The following is a 20,473-nucleotide window of genomic DNA, read 5'->3' on the forward strand; positions in this document are numbered from 1 at the left end:
CTCCCGCTCTGGGAGTGGGATTTAGGATGCAACGGGATTTGGAAATGTTTTGGGGGACCCGAAGGTGCTGTTTAGCTTCTTGGCACCAATGCATTCGTACGGAGTGGCTTTAAGCGAGTGATTTTGCATGTTGAAGACTTCTGTCCTTGGCTTTAACCCCTATACAGAAACTAGCAAACAGGGGGAGGGACGCTCAGAATCTGCTGGTTCCCTTTGTCAAGGTGTATCATCTATTTTAGACCTGATAGTGATGTGCTCAACTGCAGCTCTGTGAAGGGGGAAACAAGGGAGCTTGCCGTCCTCAGCAGGATTGTTGTGAAGCAAGACGAGCCCTGCAGGACTTCCTTAGTTCAGTATCGTTCACTCACCAATACCTCCATGTATTTGTTATTCCGAGATACACAGAGAGATACGTCCATTAACTCAGCACATTGTTTATCTACTATCATGGCTTAAACCGGTGGTGCTCAACAGGAGACAGACAGTTTTCCCTTCCAGGGGACAATCTGTCAATATCTGGAGACATCTTTGGCTGTCACAGTTGTGGTGGAAGATACTACTGGCATGTAGCGGGTAGAGGCCAAGGATGGTGCTTAATATCCTATACTTCACAGGACTGCCCCTAAAACAGGATTATCCAGTCTCAAATGTCAGTAGTACCGAGGTTGAGAAACGCTGACCTAAACAGACCCCTACCTTTAAGAACGATGATGTAGAAAAAAGTCACATATTAGTTTAAAAAATACACAAGGATGCAATTGTAGGTCATGATATATGGTCTGCAGTTCTTAAGGTGTAGAACTTGGAGATCTGATAACAGACTTGAGGGTTCAGCTGCTATGTGAGGATGAGTAAGAATTGCCCAGGCAGGGACTTCCCTGGTGGCGCAGTAGGTAAGACTCCGCGCTCCCAATGCAGGGGGCCCAGGTTCGATCCCTGGTCGGGGAACTAGATCCTGCATGCATGCTGCAACTAAGAAGCCCACATGCCACAACTAAGAAGTCAGAATGCTGCAACTAAGACCCGGTGCAGCCTAAATTAAAAAAAAAAAAAAAGAATTGCCTAGGCAACATGGATAGGAGGCTTTGGAGCATTGCAGATAGATAGAAGGACAATGGGAGACATCCCCGAGTTAATAACGTGCAATGAGTGAAGGAGAAGCTAGATTAAGGTCAGCACGGGTGAGGAGCAGAGAGAGAGTCAGAGGGAGAGTGGAAGGTGAGCTGGACAGGTGGTCACAAGCCAGGTGGGCAGAGCTTGAGAGACCTGGGCAAGTGGGTAGGTTTATCTGAAGATTGACTACTGAGGACCTTTAAGAGGGAGGTAAATATATTCGTATTTTAAAGACACAAATAATCCAGGCTACAGTCTTTAGAAGGAACTGGAAGAAAGAAGACATGGATGGACAAGGGGTTTCACCCCTTAGGAGGACAAGGTAGTTGGGGTGACAGAATATACAGTAGCAATTTAGTACTGCTTAGTGCTTGGTACTGTAGTAGTACAGAGGAATATGCAGATTCTGCAGGAGGGTTGGACTAAGGCAGTGTCCCTTTATTTTTTATTTTTATTTTATAGCCCAAAGTCACATTTTTATTTATAATTTAAGCATCCATTGTAGATAGAACTTGGCTTACTCATTGTGGAAGATAGGAGAGTAAATAAAATAAGTACGTCTTCTCAGAAAACCTTATGTTGTATCATTAATTAGCGTTAAAAAGTAATGAATCAGGACTTCCCTGGTGGCGCAGTGGTTAGGAATCCGCCTGTCAATGCAGGGGACATGGGTTTGAGCCCTGGTCTGGGAAGATCCCACATGCCGCGGAGCAACAAAGCCCGTGCGCCACAACTACTGAGCCTGGGCTCTAGAGCTCGCGAGCCACAACTACTGAGCTCACGTGCCACAACTACTGAAGCCCAGGCGCCTAGAGCCCGTGCTGCACAACAGGAGAAGCCACGGCAATGAAAAGCCCGCACACCGCGATGAAGAGCAGCCCCCACTCACCACAACTAGAGAAAGCCCGCGCGCAGCAACAAAGACCCAACTCAGCCAAAAAAAAAAAAAAGTAATGAATCAAGGAAAGTGGAGACTGGGTGGGGCCTTCATATAGAGTCCAAGTACCTTTCCCCCCCCCCCCATGATCACCTTCATCCTCATCATCACAGGTAACACACTTACCAAATACACAACTTACTTTATTTACATGGTTTATCTCGATTAAGCCTCACAATGATCCAATGAAATAGATTCCATTATTATTTTTATTTCTCTTCTATAGATAAAGAAATTGGTTCTGAGAGTTGAAGTTACTTGCGTAAAGTTCTCTAAGGCAGTGTCCCTTTAAATGAAGCAAAGTGGATAGAACTGGGGAGAGTTAGGTTGTGAAAGCAAGTACGTTTGATATAGGGAGGCTGTTGGACAATGGAAGGTGGTTCCCGACTTTCTCATCCGTGCAGTCGTGAACATTCAGTAAGATGCACACCTCTGATGGCCAGTCAGCCTAACAGAGGCAAAGGCCAAATCCAGGTCTGAACGCGATGAGTTTGAGGGATTCCCAAGATACCAAAGTGAGGTAGAAGTTATGCAAGGGAAGCACAGCGGAGACAGCTGGAGCAAAGAATAAAATTGGAATTCATCTGGGCTCTAGACTATTTCTCCTGCTCTTCTATCCTGGAGCTGCCATGAGGATATAGGGGGGCTGGGGGAGACTTAGGGGAACACTTACCATCTTGTGCCTGAATCTTCTGGCCAAGACAGAGCACTGGAAGAGAGACATTCATGAAAACTCAATAGGCGAATTTCCAGTCTTTATTATAAATCACCCAACATAATGACATACAGTTGTCATTTTTTTAAAATGATTTTATTTTTTGGCCACACCACGGGGCATGCGGGATCTCATGTCCCTGACCAGGGATCGAACCCACACCCCCTGCAGTGGAAGCGTGGATTCTTAACCACTGGACCGCCAGGGAAGTCCCACAGGTGACATTTCTTTCTTCTACAGCAGAAATAGTAAACAAGACTCATCTTTTAGTTTTATCCTCCAGATTCCAGCCCCGAGGCTCTCATCTGTAGGAACTCTGGAACCATCATGGGTCTCCAGACAGCATGGCATGGGTTGAATGAACCCCACAAGGTCAACTTGACCACTTGATCATGGAGCCTTACAGGCTAGCATGGAGTTGGGACTTGGGCAGATGCAGTTACAGATACCTGGGCAAAGAGCATCTCTCCACTAAGGAGATAAGAATCTTCTCGGCAGCTCCTAAAATCACTGAGTTCTCATGTTAAGAGAGACCTTGACTATTTTGGGGATCCCCCCCCATCTTTCCCTCTAACCCACTTGCATTTGAGAACTCACCGAGGCAGAAGAGGGTGATGTCTCTGGGGGCCATGGTCCTGACGCAGCCAGCCTCACCCCAGTCAGCCTCTTGTTGGTGCACATCAGCAGATGACAGGTTCTCATGAGACAGTAAGAGCCACAGGAAGTATGAGAGTAGAGTTCCTCATCAGAGAATTTCTACATCTATTTCTCCACAGGAATGGTTCCTTCCAAAAGAACTTCATCCTGGGGAGCTCTTGGGTGGTGTCTAAGAGGAGATCAATCTTCCTGTTTATGTTTCAGATGAGAAGTGAGTGTTTTCCTTAACCAATGTCTAATGGGGCTCAAATCCTTCTCTGGACAAGATCCCACATCTAAATGGAAGAGCTTGGGACAGGATATTAGATGGGTGCCATACAGACAGAGAGATTTCTTCATTGATCCATCAGTCAAAAGCCAAAAGTGGCCTTGGCTGTTATGGACCCACATGTCCTCCCCGGAATTCATGGACCAAGTTTGGGCTCAATCAGGCAGGCAGTGTACTCTTATGCTTGGGATTATCTCCATGCCAGCATGCAGAGGAATTTTTTTTCAGGAGGTATTCACCATCTCTAAAGAAAGAACCTCCTATATCTATATCTGTATCTATAGTTAAACCTGTAATCTATAGATAGATGATGGATTGATAGAGAATATAGATTAGATAGATAGGTAGATAGGTAGGTAGGTAGGTAGATAGACAGGTGGACAGACAGATATACAGACAGATAAATTTGGTTACAGATACCTGGCTATCACTAGTTCTTCAAGTATGAGAAGTCAGATATTTCACATCAAACTTTCTACTGGCTGTCTCATTTTCATTGCGAGACATCATTCTTTTTTTCAACTTTATGGAGATATAACTGACATTACATTGTGTAAGTTTAGGTGCACAATATGTTGATTTGATACACTTCGGTGCCGCAAAATGAGGTCCACTGTGGCATTAGCTGATGCCTCCACCACCTCACATAATTGCCATTTCTTTTTTTTTTTGTGGTTAGATCTACTCTCTCAGCAACTTTTAAGTATAGAATACAGTATCGTTAATTATACTCACCATGCTATACATTGGAGCCTTAGAAATTATTTATCTTTTTTTAAAATAAATTTATTTATTTTATTTATTGATTTTTGGCTGTGTTGGGTCTCTTGCTGTGCACGGGCTTTCTCTCGTTGCGGTGAGCGGGGGCTACTCTTCGTTGCAGTGCACGGGCTTCTTACTGCAGTGGCTTCCCTTGTTGCCGAGCACGGGCTCTAGGTGCACGGCTTCAGTAGTTGCGGCGCACGGGCGTAGTTGCTCCGCGGCATGTGGGATCTTCCTGGACCAGGGCTCGAACCCGCGTCCCCTGCATTGGCAGGTGGATTCCTAACCACTGCACCACCAGGGAAGCCCCCAGGGAAGCCCCCAGGCTCGTGTTCTTTTTGACAAATCAGAACCCCTGGTAGGAGGTAAAAATTAAGCAGCAAGGCAGGGACTACAGCACCTCTCAGTGTCCATCCAGCCTGTACCTGTGGATGGGGGGCAGGGCAGGGGCTCATCTCCTGCCATGTCCGTGCCTTCTCCGTGGTCCCTGCTTCCACGGGGCACCCCTGAGACTGGCACTGTGAACACCGCCCCCTCCTTATGTCACTCCAGCCTAGTGGTGGCACCAGCATCCTGCCCTTACCTATTGCTGGGTAGTCTCACTTCCCCTGTTTGGTTTCCTAACTTATCCTTCACCTGGATACCAGTATTGGTTACCTATTGCTGCTGTAAGAAATTGCCACCAACATGGCGGCGGAAAAGAACACAAATCTATTATTTTGTAGTTTTGGAGTCAGAAGTCTGACACAGGTTTCACTGGGTTAAAATCGAGGTGTCAGCAGGGCTGTGTTCCTTCTGGAGCTCTAGGGGAGAATCAGTTCCTGTGCCTTTGCCAGCTTTGAGAGGCAGCTCGAACTCCTTGCTTCATGACCCTGTCGTCTGTCTTCAAAGCCAGCGCTGGTTGGCGGAGTCTTTCTTACGCGCTCTTACTCTGATGCTCAGTCTCCTGCTTCCTTCCTTCTCTTATATGGACCCTTGTGATGACACTGAGCCCGCCTGGATAATCCAGGATACTCTCCCCATCTCAAGGTCACCTGCTTACCAACCTTAGTTCCATATCCAATTTCGTTTCCCTTGGAATGTAACATGACACATTCATAGATTGGGAGTATTACGATGTGGACATCATGGGGTACAATTATTCTGCCCACTATAGCACCCAATTTCCTGTATTAAATACTCTTTTATCTAAGATACTTGGTGCATTTCCTGTTGCTCTGACTGGACCCTGACTGACACTTCCACCAGAAAACTTTGGGATTAGGAAGATTGGCTCAATGGGTAGCCATTCCAGACAAGAGCTCTCTGACCTGTGACCACAATCTCCAGGGGCTCGCTGGGTGCTGACCACACAGGGGAAGTGACTGTAATAACCATGACATCTGTAGGTCCCTGCATGTGCTGAGGTCCCAGGGCCCACGAGGAAGCTGTTCTGAAATAGTATGTCTGGGAGCCCAGGGACATGGGCTCCATCATCCTGGTACAGGCTGAACCTGTCAAACCCGAGATGGGAGTCTACTGAAGAGTTACATGCTGTCCTTGAGGAACCACGGGGTTTGGCCAGGCTGACAGGGAGGGCTTGTCCTGATCACCTGGGGGAGAAGGAGGCCCAGCTTAGAGAGGAAAATGGGGAGCCCCTTCCCCTCCCTGTGCTCAGAGGTTCCTCCTCCTTCCCACGTCTCTAAGGCTCCTTTCCAAACCAGGGGAACCCATGCCCCGTGGAGATTCCTGCGCCACAGAGACATGGCATCTCCTACAAGAAAAACACCTGCTCAGAACTTTGAGCAAGTGCCGACTAGCGGACTCTTACTAGATGTTGATAATGTAAAATTAGTTGCATAAAACAAGACAGAGTAGACAATGAATAGAAGAATAACCTGCGTTGAGTGAAATGATGTCAGCTCACACGAGAAACACGTGACACGATGGAGCCTACAACAACATGCTGGAATCTCAGGGGCATGGTATACGGTTCTCCCCCTCTTCTGAAAGCAGGACAGCAGCAGTAGTAGTCTGCAACGCCTACCCTCATGGAACTGCTGGAGAACTTGAGTTATTGCCTTGTCCTCATATCCCCATATACCCCCATCTCCCTCTTGCGTCTCCCTCCCACTCCTCCTATCCCACCCCTCTAGGTGGTCACAAAGCACCGAGCTGATCTCCCTGTGCTATGTGGCTGCTTCCCACTAGCTATCTATTTTACATTTGGTAGTATATATTATGTCCATGCCACTCTCTCACTTCGTCCCAGCTTCCCCTTCCCCCTCCCTGTGTCCTCAAGTCCATTCTCTACGTCTGCATCTTTATTCCTGTCCTGCCCCTGTATGCTAACACATATGTATGGAATCTAAAAAAAAAAAAAAAAGGTTCTGAGGTGTTTTATTTTAAATATAGCAGTGTGTACATGTCAATCCCAAACTCCCAATCTATCCCTCCCTCAACGCTGCCCCCCTGGTAACCATAAGTTTGTTCTCTAATTCTGTGAGTCTGTTTCTGTTTTGTAAATAAGTTCATTTTATACTTCATCTTTGTAAAATTTTACAGAATAGTTGTTGTTGCTGTCGTTGTTTTAACTGAATAGTTTGAAGTATCAACTGGCAGATTTTCTAGATTTGCTTCAGTGGAATTTCAGAAAAAGGATGATAATGATTTGCTATCCAGTATGTGCGGGTGAGTACTATAAAATCTCCGGAAATGGCTGGATAGGTACAATAGAGTCCTAGAATAGCTGGGAGATTACTAAGTGGTTGTGGGATTTTGAAGACCATCCTACAAGTCTTGAGACTCCACTGTTAGCCTCAGAGCTGGCGGGCTGGGTTTGAGGAGAAGGAAGAGTGTCCATGGAGACACCCCTTTAAAAAGAGGTCCAGGTCCTTGCTTTGTAACACTCTGTGTTCTCAGAGCCTGGGACCAGGTCAGGTCTCAGCATGGTCTTGGTTTACATTGAGTTCCATTTAGATACTGGACTCAGCAGAGGAGGACGTAGGGCTCAGGGAAATGGGAGTGAATATTCTCTCTGAGAGGGTGCAGCGGTTCATGTGGGCATATGTCACATCCTGTGTGTCTTCTGCTGTAGGGTCCTGAGAGGAGAAGGGTAAGAATGACGTACTGAGACATGATCTCTGAAGGCAGGAGCATTGGATACGTGGAAGGGCTCAAGTTATGGTGAGGGTTTGGGCTGGGAGGATTCACCTCGCCGTTCATCATTCGGTCTTCCATGGGCTCTGGTTCCACAGTGGCAACATCTGCAAATGGAAGAGAGTCAAGGCTTTTGGGGGGATTCTTCCAGATCCCCACATCTTTGACAGGGACACCAAAGCCATAAAAAGGTAGTGTTGTGCCCGAGGTTGCTCAGCCTGTCTACCCCACTAAGTCAAAAAACCATCCCATGTACAACCCCAGGCGTACACTGACTGTCTCTGGATCCTGTACAAACCCATGGATCCCATCCTACATCTTCTGTTATAGACCATCCTCTTCTGCAAGTTAGCAGATTCCCCAGCACTGAGGAGCATATAGGGGAGAAGGAGGGATGGTTGTAGGTTGAAGGAAAGGAGGGGTTCCATGGGTCTCTGGAAGATGGTTCCATCAAGGGTCTCAACAGCAAAAATCACAGTTTAACCTACAGGAAATGAAAACGCAATAATAAATTTATTTATTTATTATTTATTTATTTTTGGCTGCGTTGGGTCTTCGTTGCTGCGCGTGGGCTTTCTCTAGTTGTGGTGAGCGGGGGCTACTCTTCGTTGTGGTGCGCTGGCTTCTCATTGAGGTGGCTTCTCTCGTTGTGGAGCACGGGCTCTGGGCGTGCGGGCTCCGTAGTTGTGGCTCGCGGGCTCTAGAGCGCAGGCTCAGTAGTTGTGGCGCACGGGCTTAGTTGCTCCACGGCATGTGGGACCCTCCTGGACCAGGGCTCGGACCGATGTCTCCTGCATTGGCAGGCAGATTCTTAACCACTGCACCACCAGGGGAGTCCTGATGTATCATATCTTCTTTATCCATTCATCTATTGATGGGCACTTAGGTTGTTTCCATGTCTTGTTTATCATAAATAATGCCGTGATGAACACCGGGGTGCATATATCTTTTCAAATTAGTGTTTTTCTATTCCATCGATAAATACCCAGAAGTGGAATACCTAGAGCATATGGTAGTTCTATTTTTAATTTTACAAGGAGCCTCCATACTGGTTTCCACAGTGGTGGCACCGGTTTACATTCCCACCAACAGTGTATGAAGAATAGCTTTTCCCCACATCCTCACCAACACTTTTTATTTCTTGCCTTTTTGATAATAGCCATTCCAACAGGGGCGAGGTCTCATAGTGGTTTGGACTTGCATTTCCCTAATAATTAGTGACGTTGAGCATGTTTTCAACATGCCCGTTGGCCTTCTGTATGTCTTCTTTGAAACATTGTCTATTCCCTTCCTCTGCTCATTTTAAAATCAGGTTGTTTGTATTTTTGTTGTTGAGTTGTATGAGTTTTTTAAGTATATTTTTGTCATTAACCCCTTATCAGATACATGATTGGAAACTCTCGCTTCGCATTCCATAGGTTGTCTTTTCATTTTGTCAATTGTTTCCTTCACCGTGCAAAAGATTTTAGATTGATGTAATCCCATTTGTTTATTTTTGCCTTTGTTTCCTTGCCTGAGGAGACAGATTTAGAAAGATATTGTTAACATCAGTGTCAAAGAGCGTACTCTGTTTTGTTCTAAGAGTTTAACGTTTCTAGCCTTACATTCAAGTCTTTGATGGATTTTGAGTTGATTTTTGTGTGTGGTATGAGATAGTGGTCTATTTTTATTTTTATTTTTCATGTGGCTGTCCAGTTTTCCCAACACCATTTATTTATTTATTAGTTTGTTTGTTTATTTATTATTTTTGGCCATGCCACGCGGCATGTGTGATCTTAGTTCCCCGACCGGGGATTGAACCCGTGCCTCCTGCATTGGAAGCACGGGGTCCTAACCACCGGACCGCCAGGGAAGTCCCCCAACACCATCTACTGAAGAGACTATTCCTTCTCTAGTGTATGTTCTTTGCTCCTTTGTTGTAAATTAATTGTTCATATATGTGTGAGTTTATTTCTGGGCTCTCAATTCTGTTCTTTGATCTATGTATCTGATTTTCTGCCACTATGATACAGTTTAGATTTCTATGGTTTGTGATATAGTTTGAAATCAGGGAATGTGATACCTCCAGCTTTGTTCTTTTTTCTTAAGCTTGCTTTGGCTCTTTGTGGTCTTTTCTGGTTCCATGGGAATTTTAGAATTTTTTTTGTCCTATTTCTGTGGAAAATGTGCTTGGGATTTTGATAGGGATTACACTGAATCTGTAGATTGCTTTAGGTAATATGGACATTTTGACAATGTTATATTCTTCAACACATAAGCACAGAATAGCTTGCCATTTATTTGTGTCTTCAATTTCTTTCAACAATGTCTCATAATTATCAATGTACAGGTCTTTCACCTCTTTAGTTAAATTTACTCCTAGGTATTTTATTATTTTTATTGCAATTGTAAATGGGATTGTTTTCTTAATTTCTCTTTCTGCTAGCTCATTTTTAGTGAATAAAAATGCAACAGATTTTTGTATATTGATTTTGTATCCTGCAACTTTACTGTATTTGTTTATAATTTCTGATAGTTTTTTTGTTGGAGTTTTTAGGGTTTTCTATATATAAAATCAAGTCAACCAGAAACAGTGACAGTTTTACTTCTTTCTGTCAAATGTGGATGGCTTTTATTTCATTGTCTTGCCTAATTGTTTTGTCTAGGACTTCCAATACTATGTTGAAGAAGAGTGGTGAGAGTGTGCATCCTGTCTTATTCCTGATTTTATAGGGTTCGCTTTCAGTTTTTCACCATTGAGTGTGACGTTACCTGTGGGCTTGTCATTATGGCCTATATTGTGTTGCGGTAAGTTCCTTCTGTACCCACTTGAGTGAGAGTTTCTGTCATAAATGGGTGTTGAATCTTGTCAAATGTTTTCTTCTACATCTATTGAGATGATCGTATAGCTTTTGTCCTTCATTTTGTGAATCTGCTGTATCACATTGGTTGGATTATGGATGTTAAACCATCCTTGCATCCTTGGAATGAATCTCACTGGATCATGATGTAAAGTCCTTTAGTGTAACATTATACTGAATGGTGAAGAGCTGAAATCTTTTCCTCTAAGATCAGGAACAAGAGAAGATTCTCCCTTTCCCCATTTTTATTCAACATAGTAGTAGAAGTCCTAGCCACAGCAATTAGTCAAGGAAAAGAAATAAAACGCATCTAAACTGGACATGAAGAAGTAACTATTTGCAGATGGCGTGATACTATACATAGAAAACTCTAATTACTCCACCAAAACCTATTAAAACTAATAAATGAATTCAGTAAAGTTGCAGTAAAGTATACAAAATTAATACACAGAAATCTTCCGCTTTTCTATACATTAAAAATGAACTATCAGAAAGAATATCAAGAAAGCAATCCTGTTTAAAATTACTTCAAAAAGAATAGAATACCTAGGAATAAATTTAACCGAGGAGGTGAAAAAACTGTGTTCTTAAATCTATAAGGCGTTGAAGAAAGCAGTATTTTTTTGGATATGTCTCCTTAGGCAAGGGCAACAAAAGCAAAAATAAACAACATGAAAGAACAAACAAAACAAAACAGAAACAGACTCATAGGTACAGAGAACAAACTGGTGGTTGACATAAGGGAGGATGGGAGGGGGGAAGGATGAAATATGTAAAGGGGATTAAGAGGTACAAACTTCCAGCTGTAAAAGAAATAAGTCATGGGGATGTAATGTACACATAAGGAATATAGTCAATAATACTGTAACAACTTTGTGCGGTGACAGATTGTAACTGGTCTTATTGTGGTGATCATTTCATAATGTTTGAAAATATCAAATCACTATGTTGTACACCTGAAACTAGTATAATATTGTATGTTAATTATAAAGCAATAAGAAAGAAATTCAGTGAGAAATTACCAGTTTTCCAGAAGACCCTGTGGCTTCCATCTTGAACTAAAGCTTCCAGCATCACCATACAGATTACCACCCTAATGAATTACATGGAAATCGTTTCCTTCTTTTACTATAGGGTCAAGATTAGTTATGCCTCCCTAAATAGTAAATCTTGTCTCCTCTTGAACATTATGTATGTAATGGAATAATATTACAGTCATGCTTCTTAAAATTTTCTTTTATTTATTTAATACCATGTTTCAAAATTGATCTGTATTCTGTCTGTAGTTTCAGTTTGTGAATTTTTACTGCCATATAATATTCCATTGCATATATATAAACCACAAATTTTTAAAAATTAACAAAAAGTTTTATTGAAGTATAGTTGATTTACAATATGTCAATTTCTGCTGTACAGCAAAATGATTCAGTTATACCTATATATATTCTTTTCCATTATGGTTTATCACAGGATATTGAATATAGTTCCCTGTGCTATACAGTAGGACCTTGTCATTTATCCATCTTATATATAAATAGTTTGTATCTGCTAATCCCAAACTCCCAATACCTCCCTCCCCATTGGCAACCGCAAGTCTGTTCTCTATGTCTGTGAGTCTGTTACTGTTTCATAGATATGTTCATTTGTGTTGTATTTATTTATTTATTTGGCTGCGCCTGGCCTTAGTTGTGGCACATGGGATCTTCACTACCGCATGCGGGATCTTCTTTGCGGCATGCAGGATCTTTAGTTGCGGCATGCGAACTCTTAGTTGCAGCATGTGGGATCTAGTTCCCTGATCAGGGTTCAGACCTGGGCCCCCTGCATTGGGTGCGTGGAGTCTTAGCCACTGGACCACTAGGGAAGTCCCTTGTGTCATTTTTTAGATTCCACATGTAAGTGATAGCATATGGTATTTGTCTTTCTCTTTCTGTCTTACTTCACTTAGTATGATAATCTCTAGGTCCATCCACATTGCTGCAAGTGGCATTATTTCATTTTTTTTCTTTCAGTTTTTTAAATAGATCTTTATGGGAATATAATTGCTTCACTAATTATTGCGTTAGTTTCTGTTGCACAACAAAACGTATCAGCCATATGCACACACACGTCCCCATGTCCCCTCCCTACTGAACCTCCCTCCCATCCTCCCTTTCCCACCCTTTTTCAGTTTTTTATGTCTGAGTAGTATTCCATTGTGTGTATGTGTGTGTGTGCGTGTGTGTGTATATGTATACACACACATACGACATCTTTATCCATTCATCTGTCAGTGGACATTTAGGTTGTTTCCATGTCTTAACTATTGTATATAGTGCTGCTATGAATATAGGTGTACATGTATCTTTTTGAATTACAGCTTTGTCTGGATATATGCCCAGGAGTGGGATTGCTGGATTACATGGCAACTCTATTTTTAGTTTTTTGAGGAACCTCCATACTGTTCCCCATAGTGGCTGCACCAATTTACATTCCCACCAACAGTGCAAGAGGGTTCCCTTTTCTCCACACCCTCTTCAGCATCTATTGTTTGTAGACTTTTTAATGATGGCCGTTCTGACCGGTGTGAGGTGGTACCTCATTGTAGTTTTGATTTGCATTTCTCTGCTAGTTAGCGGTGTTGATTATCTCTTCATATGCCATCTGTATGTCTTCTGTTAAACCACAAATATTAATTGTGACATTGATGTCTATGGTTTTTGTCTAAAATGAATGACACCTCTGCCACTATTCTCATGAATGTGCTCTGTGTCCAAGCTCATATTGCTTGCCATAGGACAGAGAGATGAAGTGCTGGGGCAACGAATAGTGACTTTATTCAGAAAGCCAGCAGATCTAGAAGATGGCGGACTAGTGCCCCAAAGAACCTTCTTACCCGAGTTAGATGGGTTTTTTTGGGGGGGGGCGTCAAACAGTGTTTATTAAATGTAAAGTAGCCCTTGCCCCATGGGGAAGAAAATTCCAGGGAGAACAGAGAATAATACAGATTAAATACCCACCTGTGCATTCACACTTTCTCACACACACACACACACACACACACACAAAGCGGAGGAGGTGTGGCTGGTTGTTGAACACTTTTTGATGCTGGAATCCTTTGTTCTTGCAGCTGTCCATGTAGCTCTGGTCATAATGTTCCTTTAAACCTCCAACAAGAAAAGGTTGCTCTCTGTTGTGCAACTTTTTATCTCTGTATGTATGAAGTGATAAACCTTTAAAGGTCAGAGCCTTGAGAATGGGCTATTCTGTATATTTCAAGCTATAGACAACGTTCTTTTGCAAAGGTGCATGATTGAGCACAGGCAACACAGCACAGGGGTTGGAGCTAAAGGAATAGGTCCAATATGGAGTCAGGTTTGTTCTTCTCTGTTACAAACATATCATATGCATATGCACACACTTTCCTCTAGGGTACACAGTAATGGGCTAGAGATGCGTGTCTCTTCCTTTTAATGGATAATTGTTATCTACCTTCCTCATTGACTGTTAACACTTTGAACTCTCACCAGTTACATATTGGGATTCTAGGCACTCAATATTTTTTCCCACAATTAACATTGCCATTGTTTGCTATTTACCTTTAATGTGGATGTAATAGGATTTTGGCATCATGCTTTCACTGTCACTGTGGCATGACACTGAGGTGGAAATTACCATAAATTTTAAACTTTCTTTTTTTAAATTAATTTTTTTTTTTTTTTTTTGGCTGTGTTGGGTCTTTGTTGCTGCGCCTGGGCTTTCTCTAGTTGCAGCGAGCGGGGGCTACTCTTTGTTGCGGTGCGCGGGCTTCTCATTACGGTGCCTTCTCTTGTTGCGGAGCACGGGCTCTAGGCGTGCGGACTTCAGTAGTTGTGGCACGTGGGCTCAGTAGTTGTAGCTTGCAGGCTCAAGAGTGCAGGCTCAGTAGTTGTGGCGCACGGACTTAGTTGCTCCGCGGCATGTGGGATCTTCCCGGACCAGGGCTCAAACCCGTGTCCCCTGCATTGGCAGGCGGATTCTTAACCACTGCACCACCAGGGGAGCCCTAAATTTTAAAATAGAAGATGACCTATGTGTACACTGAGATTATCAGTGAGTGTGCTGCAGCTGGTTTATACTCACTTGCACATTCCAGCTCTGCATACACTGCATTCCCACTGGCACCTTGAAGTTGACCAAAAAGAGAGTATTTGCACCAAAGAAACAGACGATTGCCACAGTTAGGGCTTTTGAAAAAGTGATACACTTTTAGAGCCATTTTAGCAGCACACCCACTGGCTGTCACTTCAAATACCATTGTGCTCATTCAAACACCTCGTGTTTCTGGAGAAACTGTACTAGGTATTGTCTCATGAGGAGAGAATAGATTGATGGGTCCAGGAAAAGTTTTAGGGAATAGTTTTGGATTTACCTGTTCCAAACTGGAGACTGTTTTCACCCATTTATTCAGTTATTAAAACAGAGTCTGTGTTCTGGGATGAACGAATAAGGGTCAATGACACACATTAGCGAATGTGGAAATTAAAAATAAAGAAACATGTGTTTCATGATAAGTGAAACAGAACATGAATATGTATAAAGGTAAGGACCAAACCTGCCATGTGGGATGCGCCTGACGTCACAGGGGTGACAGGGGACGGGGCAGTCAGCGAGAGTCACCACTGGTGGGGAGGGAAGGCACCACGGTGAACCGAGGCCCAGGCCTCCACAGGGACTCCCACACCTTCTCCTGCACCCGCACCGTGTCTCTCCCTCCCCGGTCAGACAGTTCACACAACACGTGCTGCAGATTCTCTTCCAGAACGTCCTGGGCACATAAGGCCATGTCCAGGGCTCCGCCGCTCGGGACGGTGCATGGTTCCCTCTTGTGTTCAGCTCCTGGCTGCATCTTGCGTTCCTCCGTGGCCGTGTGGAGCCTGAAAGAGCAGAATCCCGAGGCCCAGCAGGATCAAGCCAGCCACGCCCATCCGGATGAGATTCTCCACTGTGTAGTCTTGGGGGTGTGAGGCTAGGATTTGTGGACAAAGAGGTCACAGAGGTCAGAGCAGATCTGAATCACCCCAGAATCCAGGGTGTCCACCCAGGGTACCGGTTCCTTTTGTTCTGTCCTCAACAGGACAGAAACGCAGAGCCCAGCCCCATAACTGAGGACGTCTTTGACTAATCACTGCTGGCGTCTGACTTGTTTTGTGGTGGGTGGATGGTGTCACCTGCTCAAGAGAACCATAAAGTGAGGGTGTGAGAGGGGAGTTGGGGAGACACGAGCCCTTCTCCTGGATTCTGTGTCCTCCTCTGTGGAGCCCCCTGTGCCCCCTCTTATCTTACTGTCTCAGACATTCCTGAGGACAGGACCCTGAGCTGACCGAGCTCAGACAGTACGGAGTGCGCGCCCTTCACCTGAACAGGCGCTTCAGTTGGTAACTGAGGTGTGACCCAGCCCTGCCCCCCAGCCCCACCACCACGTCCCAAGGACCCTCCCTCACCCCACTGCGGGCCTGACTCCACGGTGGGGAGCTGATCCCCAGAGCCCCCTGGGGGTCAGGACGGGGGCTGAGGGGCGGGGGCTGCTGCTCCCCACGCAGCCCAATGCTCCTGCCCTACGCTCGCCCCCAGCGTCTCCCTCTTCCCCCCACCCTGCCTCCACCAGCCTCAGAGCCCCTGGGTCCCTGGGGGCCCCCTGCATCTTTGCTGGATTCTAGTCCCTTCGGGAGACAAACCTGTCCCCGCGGAGCTGAGGGGCATTAGATCCTCTGAGAGAGTCTCCAACTGCCCTGAGGTGGCCAGTGCGCCCCCTGAACAGAGAGGCTTCAGGGACTCCCCAGTTGTTGAACTGGGGCCTGTCGGTGGGGGGCTGGGGCCCCCTGCGGGTCCTGGGAATGAGGACAGGAAGGGGGTGGGGCTGGCCCTGGAGTCCCCACCTCACTAAACTCTTCCCCTCACCTGCCCTGTGTCCTACCCAAGACCCTCCCGCTGCCCACCTGTCACCTCCAGGATCCCAGGTGAGGGGGTGGGGTGGCAGGGGATGGGAGGGCCTCCGAGGGGCAGATCCCCCTCTGGGTGACCCTCCCTCACAGCCCCCTCACTCACACCCCAGCCCAGAGTGCTCAGGGGACAGAGCCCTGAGCTGAGTCAGAAAGGACAGGGTCAGGGCCCCTCACCTGAGACCACGAGCTCCAGGGGGGCACTGGCATGTGACAGCAGGTAGGGGTAACTGCTGAGTGAGCTGTAGCACCTGTAGGTCCCACTGTGGGCTGAGGTCACAGGACTCATGGAGAATTCGGCCTGGAAATGCCGACCTCGGTACTTTGATCTAAGACGCAGTGGGGGACGGGCTGCCCGCTCCTTGGACAGAAGGAAAGTGTCCTTCGTGCTCCCTGACTGACACAGCAGGGTCACGTTCTCTCCTGAGGCCACCACGGGGCCCGGCTGCACCGAGAGGGAGGGCGTGTCAGGGAACCATCCTAGAGAGAGGAAGGGGGGTGAGGGGCTGCCCGCCCCCCTGGTTCTGAACTGCGACTCAGCAGGGCCTCCCTGAGGCCCCTCATCGCTGTCTGTCTCTGTTCTCTCTGAGTCTCTCCCTCTCCCTGCCCACCCCCGTCTCTCTCTGTCTCGCTCCCGCCCTGGGGACCCCGCACGCCTGGTCCCGGCATCACCACCTGGGGCTCCCCCGGCAGGGACTGTGCAGAGTCTGGGTCCCCGACCGACCCGCCGGCTCCTCACCTGCCACCAGGACGTCCAGGGGGTCACTGGGGGCCGACCACGCGGAGGAGAGGTTGTGTCCACCGTAGCATCTGTACCGGCCCCCGTGGCTGCTGGTCACCGGGCCCAGGGGGAAGTCGGCCTGCGAGAGCCCAGCCTGGGGCTGCCGGCCAGGGCGCTGGGGGAGGGCCTGTCCCCCCTCCTGGGACAGAGCGAATCTGTCGTAGCCGACGTCAGAGCGACACTGGAGGGTCAGGCTCTGTCCAGAGGCCACGACAGGGCCCTGCGGGGTCAGGAGGGAGGGCTTCCCAGACACACCTGGGGGAAGACCAGCCCTGGGCTGTAGGGGCTGGTTCCTCCCGTGAAGCCCCTTCTCCCGTCCTGGTCCCCAGGCCTCACTGTCGCTCACACTCTGTGTCTCTGTCCTGTGCGCCCCACTCCCCCCTCACCCACCCTCTCATCTGGGACAATCCTGGGAGAAAAGCATCTAATAATCTGTCTTGTGCCTCAAAGTGTGTGAGGCCAGGGTGGGACTTCCTCACCTGGGACCAGGAGCTCCAGGGGGTCACTGGGGGCTGACCACACCTGGGGGGTGTCCCTGTTAAAGCCGTGACATCTGAACGTCCACCTGTGGCTGGGGGTCACGGGACCCACGGGGAGCAGGGCCTGCGTCTGCCCATTGGGGCGTCGCTGTGCATCCAGGGTCCAGGAGGACTTGGGTTCTCCTTCCTTAGTCAGAATGAACCCGTCCAGTCCCTGCCATGAGCTACACTGGAGGGTCACGTTCCCTCCCGAGGTCACCACAGGGCTCGGCAGGGCTGAGAGGGTGGGTTTGCTGTGGGCCCCTAGGAGAGAAGGAGGGAGCTTGTGAAATGGGGCTCACCCCCCCTCCCCTCCCCCAGGGCTGGGCTGTGAGAGGGACACAGCCCTGAGAGCAGACCCCCTTCCTGAGGGCAGAGCGTGAGGCCGGGACCCCCGAGTGTCCTCTCACCTGCCACCACCAGCGCCAGGGGGTCACTGCGCTCTGACCAGCCAGTGAGTCTGCGATAGTAACAGTGATATGTCCCTGCGTCGGGCGGTGTCATGTGTGGGATGGAGAACTTGCCCTTGTCCCTGGGCTCCAGTGGGGGCTGTCTGTCCCAGGGAGCTGAGCTTCCCTCTTTATCCAAACGGAACTCCCGGGCCCCCAGGGTCCCCTGACACCAGATGGTCACGGGGCTCCCCCAGGGGATCACAGAGCCTGGCTCAGCCCAGATGGTGGGTTTGGGGAGGGTCCCTGGAAGGACGTCAGAGGCTGGGTCACAAGACATCGTCACCCCCAGGTCCCCAGCTCTCAGCCCCAAACCTCCCAGACTCCCCCTCCTTCAGCCCAGAACCGCTGTTCCCCATCCCCATTGCCTGGGGGTGGCCCCTTGTCCGCATGAGCAGGAGGGAGCTGGGACACCTGGGGACACTCACCTGCCTGCACGTGGGTCCTCAGGCCCACACGCAGCCCTGGAAGAGAGACCCCTGTGAGAGATTTGCCCTGAATCCTGAGCAGCGCCTCTCCTCCCCGTGAGCCTCCTGAGTCCTGGGGTCTCCTGACAGAGCAGCCTGGCTGTGGGGGGGGGTCCCTCCGTGCCTAGGGCTTCCCCTCCCCCTCCTCCATCTCACCGAGGCAGAGCAGGGCCGTGAGGCTGGGGGTCATGGCGTCTCGTCCCTGTGGTCCAGGCGGTGCAGATGGAGGAGACCACGGTGCCCTCAGGACGGAGACCCGAGGGTGTGTCCCCTGGGAGGCTGGTCCTCCCCGTCATGGGGCTGTCACGTCAGCAGCCCCACAGGAAGGGGAACTGCCCCTGCTTGACAGCCTGGCTCTCATTCCCATGACAGACCCGGTGTCTTCCTGAGACGCCCCTTCCAGGTGAGGGTGACCCGGGCGCGTCCTTCCCTCTCAGAGCCTCGCCGTGGGGTCTCCTTCATCCTCAGCCCGTCCATCAGCACGTCCCTGTGGGGGCCTCACCATGGACAGGGGTCACCCAGGCCCTGGAGATGCTTTAGGGAGGATGCAGGTTCCTGCTGCCCCGCAGAGCTCAGATCAGCAGAGACGCACGTTTAACATCTACCTACACCTCAGTGGAGGTCAACGTGGCAATGAGCACAGAGGAGAAGTTCAGGGAAATAAGGAAGGAAACATGCCTGCTCCCCTGGCCCCGGGGTGTGGGTTTGCTTTCTAACTCAGCCCCCTTCAGGGACTTCTCCCTTTTTCTTGAAACAGCGTCCGCCCCACCTTCCTGGGAACAAGCCCCTGAGTCGTTCCTGCCTGCTTGGTGGCCCTTGATCCTTGGACAGGGCTCTCCTCCCCGTCCTGTCATCCTGCCTGGAAGCTTAGGGGACGTTGATTTGAGTTAGAGGTCTCACTTTGAAGGAAAACATCTCTATTTAAACCTGTCCCCACTGCTCTTGTAACCTTGAGGGCTGTGCCCTTTCTGAGCCTGAGTTTCCTCCTCTGCGTGTTGTCCCGAGCCCCACTCCTCGGAGTGGCTGTGAGCTCAGTGGTGTCAGCTTCATTGCAGGATCGTCATTGTTAATTTCCAGAGCAGGTGACAACAGGAGTGGGTGGGACAGGAAAGGACCCTGGGCTCAGACTCCACGGCAAAGTGGGTGATTGTGGTGCCCACCCAAGAGCCCTCCTTGCTCCTAACACTGAGAAATGCTATTTTGAATATTTCTGAAACACGTACCCACAGACACATGCAGAAAAAGAGAAAGAAAGTTCCCCAAATGGAGAGGGAACCAGAGCAAAGACGAGGGAACTAGGCTGAGTGGCCCCCGCTGGCCGGGATCACCACGGGGTCATAGGGAGGAGGTTCCCACCTGTGTGGACAGAGAGAGGGACCCAGGGCCTCACAGGCGGGGAGGGGTCAGGGCTCCAGGTGAAGGCTGAAGCTGCGGCCCCCCTTCCCCGCGTTTCTGGACGGGCACTGGGTTGGCTCTGCTCCCTGCCCCAGGCCCGTGGTCAGCATTGAGCCACCTCCCCTGTGTGGCATGAAACAGACTCAGTCCAGGATTGTCAGCCATGGGCTTTCACCCTCGTGGGAGTATGAGGGTCCCATTGGACCATCCCCGAGGGCACAGCCGTGAGCAGGTGCTAAGTCTGAGACGGTGGAGAGCCCGGGGCAGGAGCGGCTGCAGCGGTCTCCCCTGGTCGCCTGACGCCCAGCACAGCCCTGGGAGAAGCCTTCTAGGAAAGATCGGGGGTGTGAGGGGAGCGCCTTTAACAGGAATGGACATCACAGTGACCCAGTAATGATGACAGTGCTTTGGACAGCCGTCTGCTGACGCATGGGGGTGTCCTAGGCAAGGAAGTAGAATCAGTAGGAAACCAA

The 20,473-nt window shown here is 48.5% G+C and overlaps 2 protein-coding genes across 2 annotated transcripts in view; both read right to left on the reverse strand.

Annotated features, from left to right (window-relative positions):
- Positions 1-8,616, reverse strand: part of LOC309648317 (immunoglobulin alpha Fc receptor-like) — a 22,576-nt gene extending 13,960 nt beyond the window's left edge. The window contains exons 1-2 of the mRNA XM_082436821.1: positions 3,363-8,616; positions 2,724-2,759 (exon numbers count right to left, since the gene is read on the reverse strand). Of these exons, the coding sequence (XP_082292947.1) occupies positions 2,724-2,759; positions 3,363-3,396 (70 nt within the window). The 5' untranslated portion in view covers positions 3,397-8,616. The remainder of the gene's footprint in view (positions 1-2,723; positions 2,760-3,362) is intronic.
- LOC309649625 (immunoglobulin superfamily member 1-like) overlaps positions 8,608-20,473 on the reverse strand; it is a 32,183-nt gene continuing 20,317 nt past the window's right edge. Inside the window, 8 exon segments of the mRNA XM_082439783.1 lie at positions 8,608-15,417; positions 16,568-16,870; positions 17,130-17,426; positions 17,651-17,953; positions 18,100-18,384; positions 18,567-18,729; positions 18,733-18,890; positions 18,980-19,092. Of these exon segments, the coding sequence (XP_082295909.1) occupies positions 15,281-15,417; positions 16,568-16,870; positions 17,130-17,426; positions 17,651-17,953; positions 18,100-18,384; positions 18,567-18,729; positions 18,733-18,890; positions 18,980-19,092 (1,759 nt within the window). The 3' untranslated portion in view covers positions 8,608-15,280.

The sequence above is a fragment of the Balaenoptera physalus genome (assembly GCF_965194825.1).
Source record: "Balaenoptera physalus genome assembly, chromosome: 19".
Classification (NCBI taxonomy): Eukaryota; Metazoa; Chordata; class Mammalia; order Artiodactyla; family Balaenopteridae; genus Balaenoptera; species Balaenoptera physalus.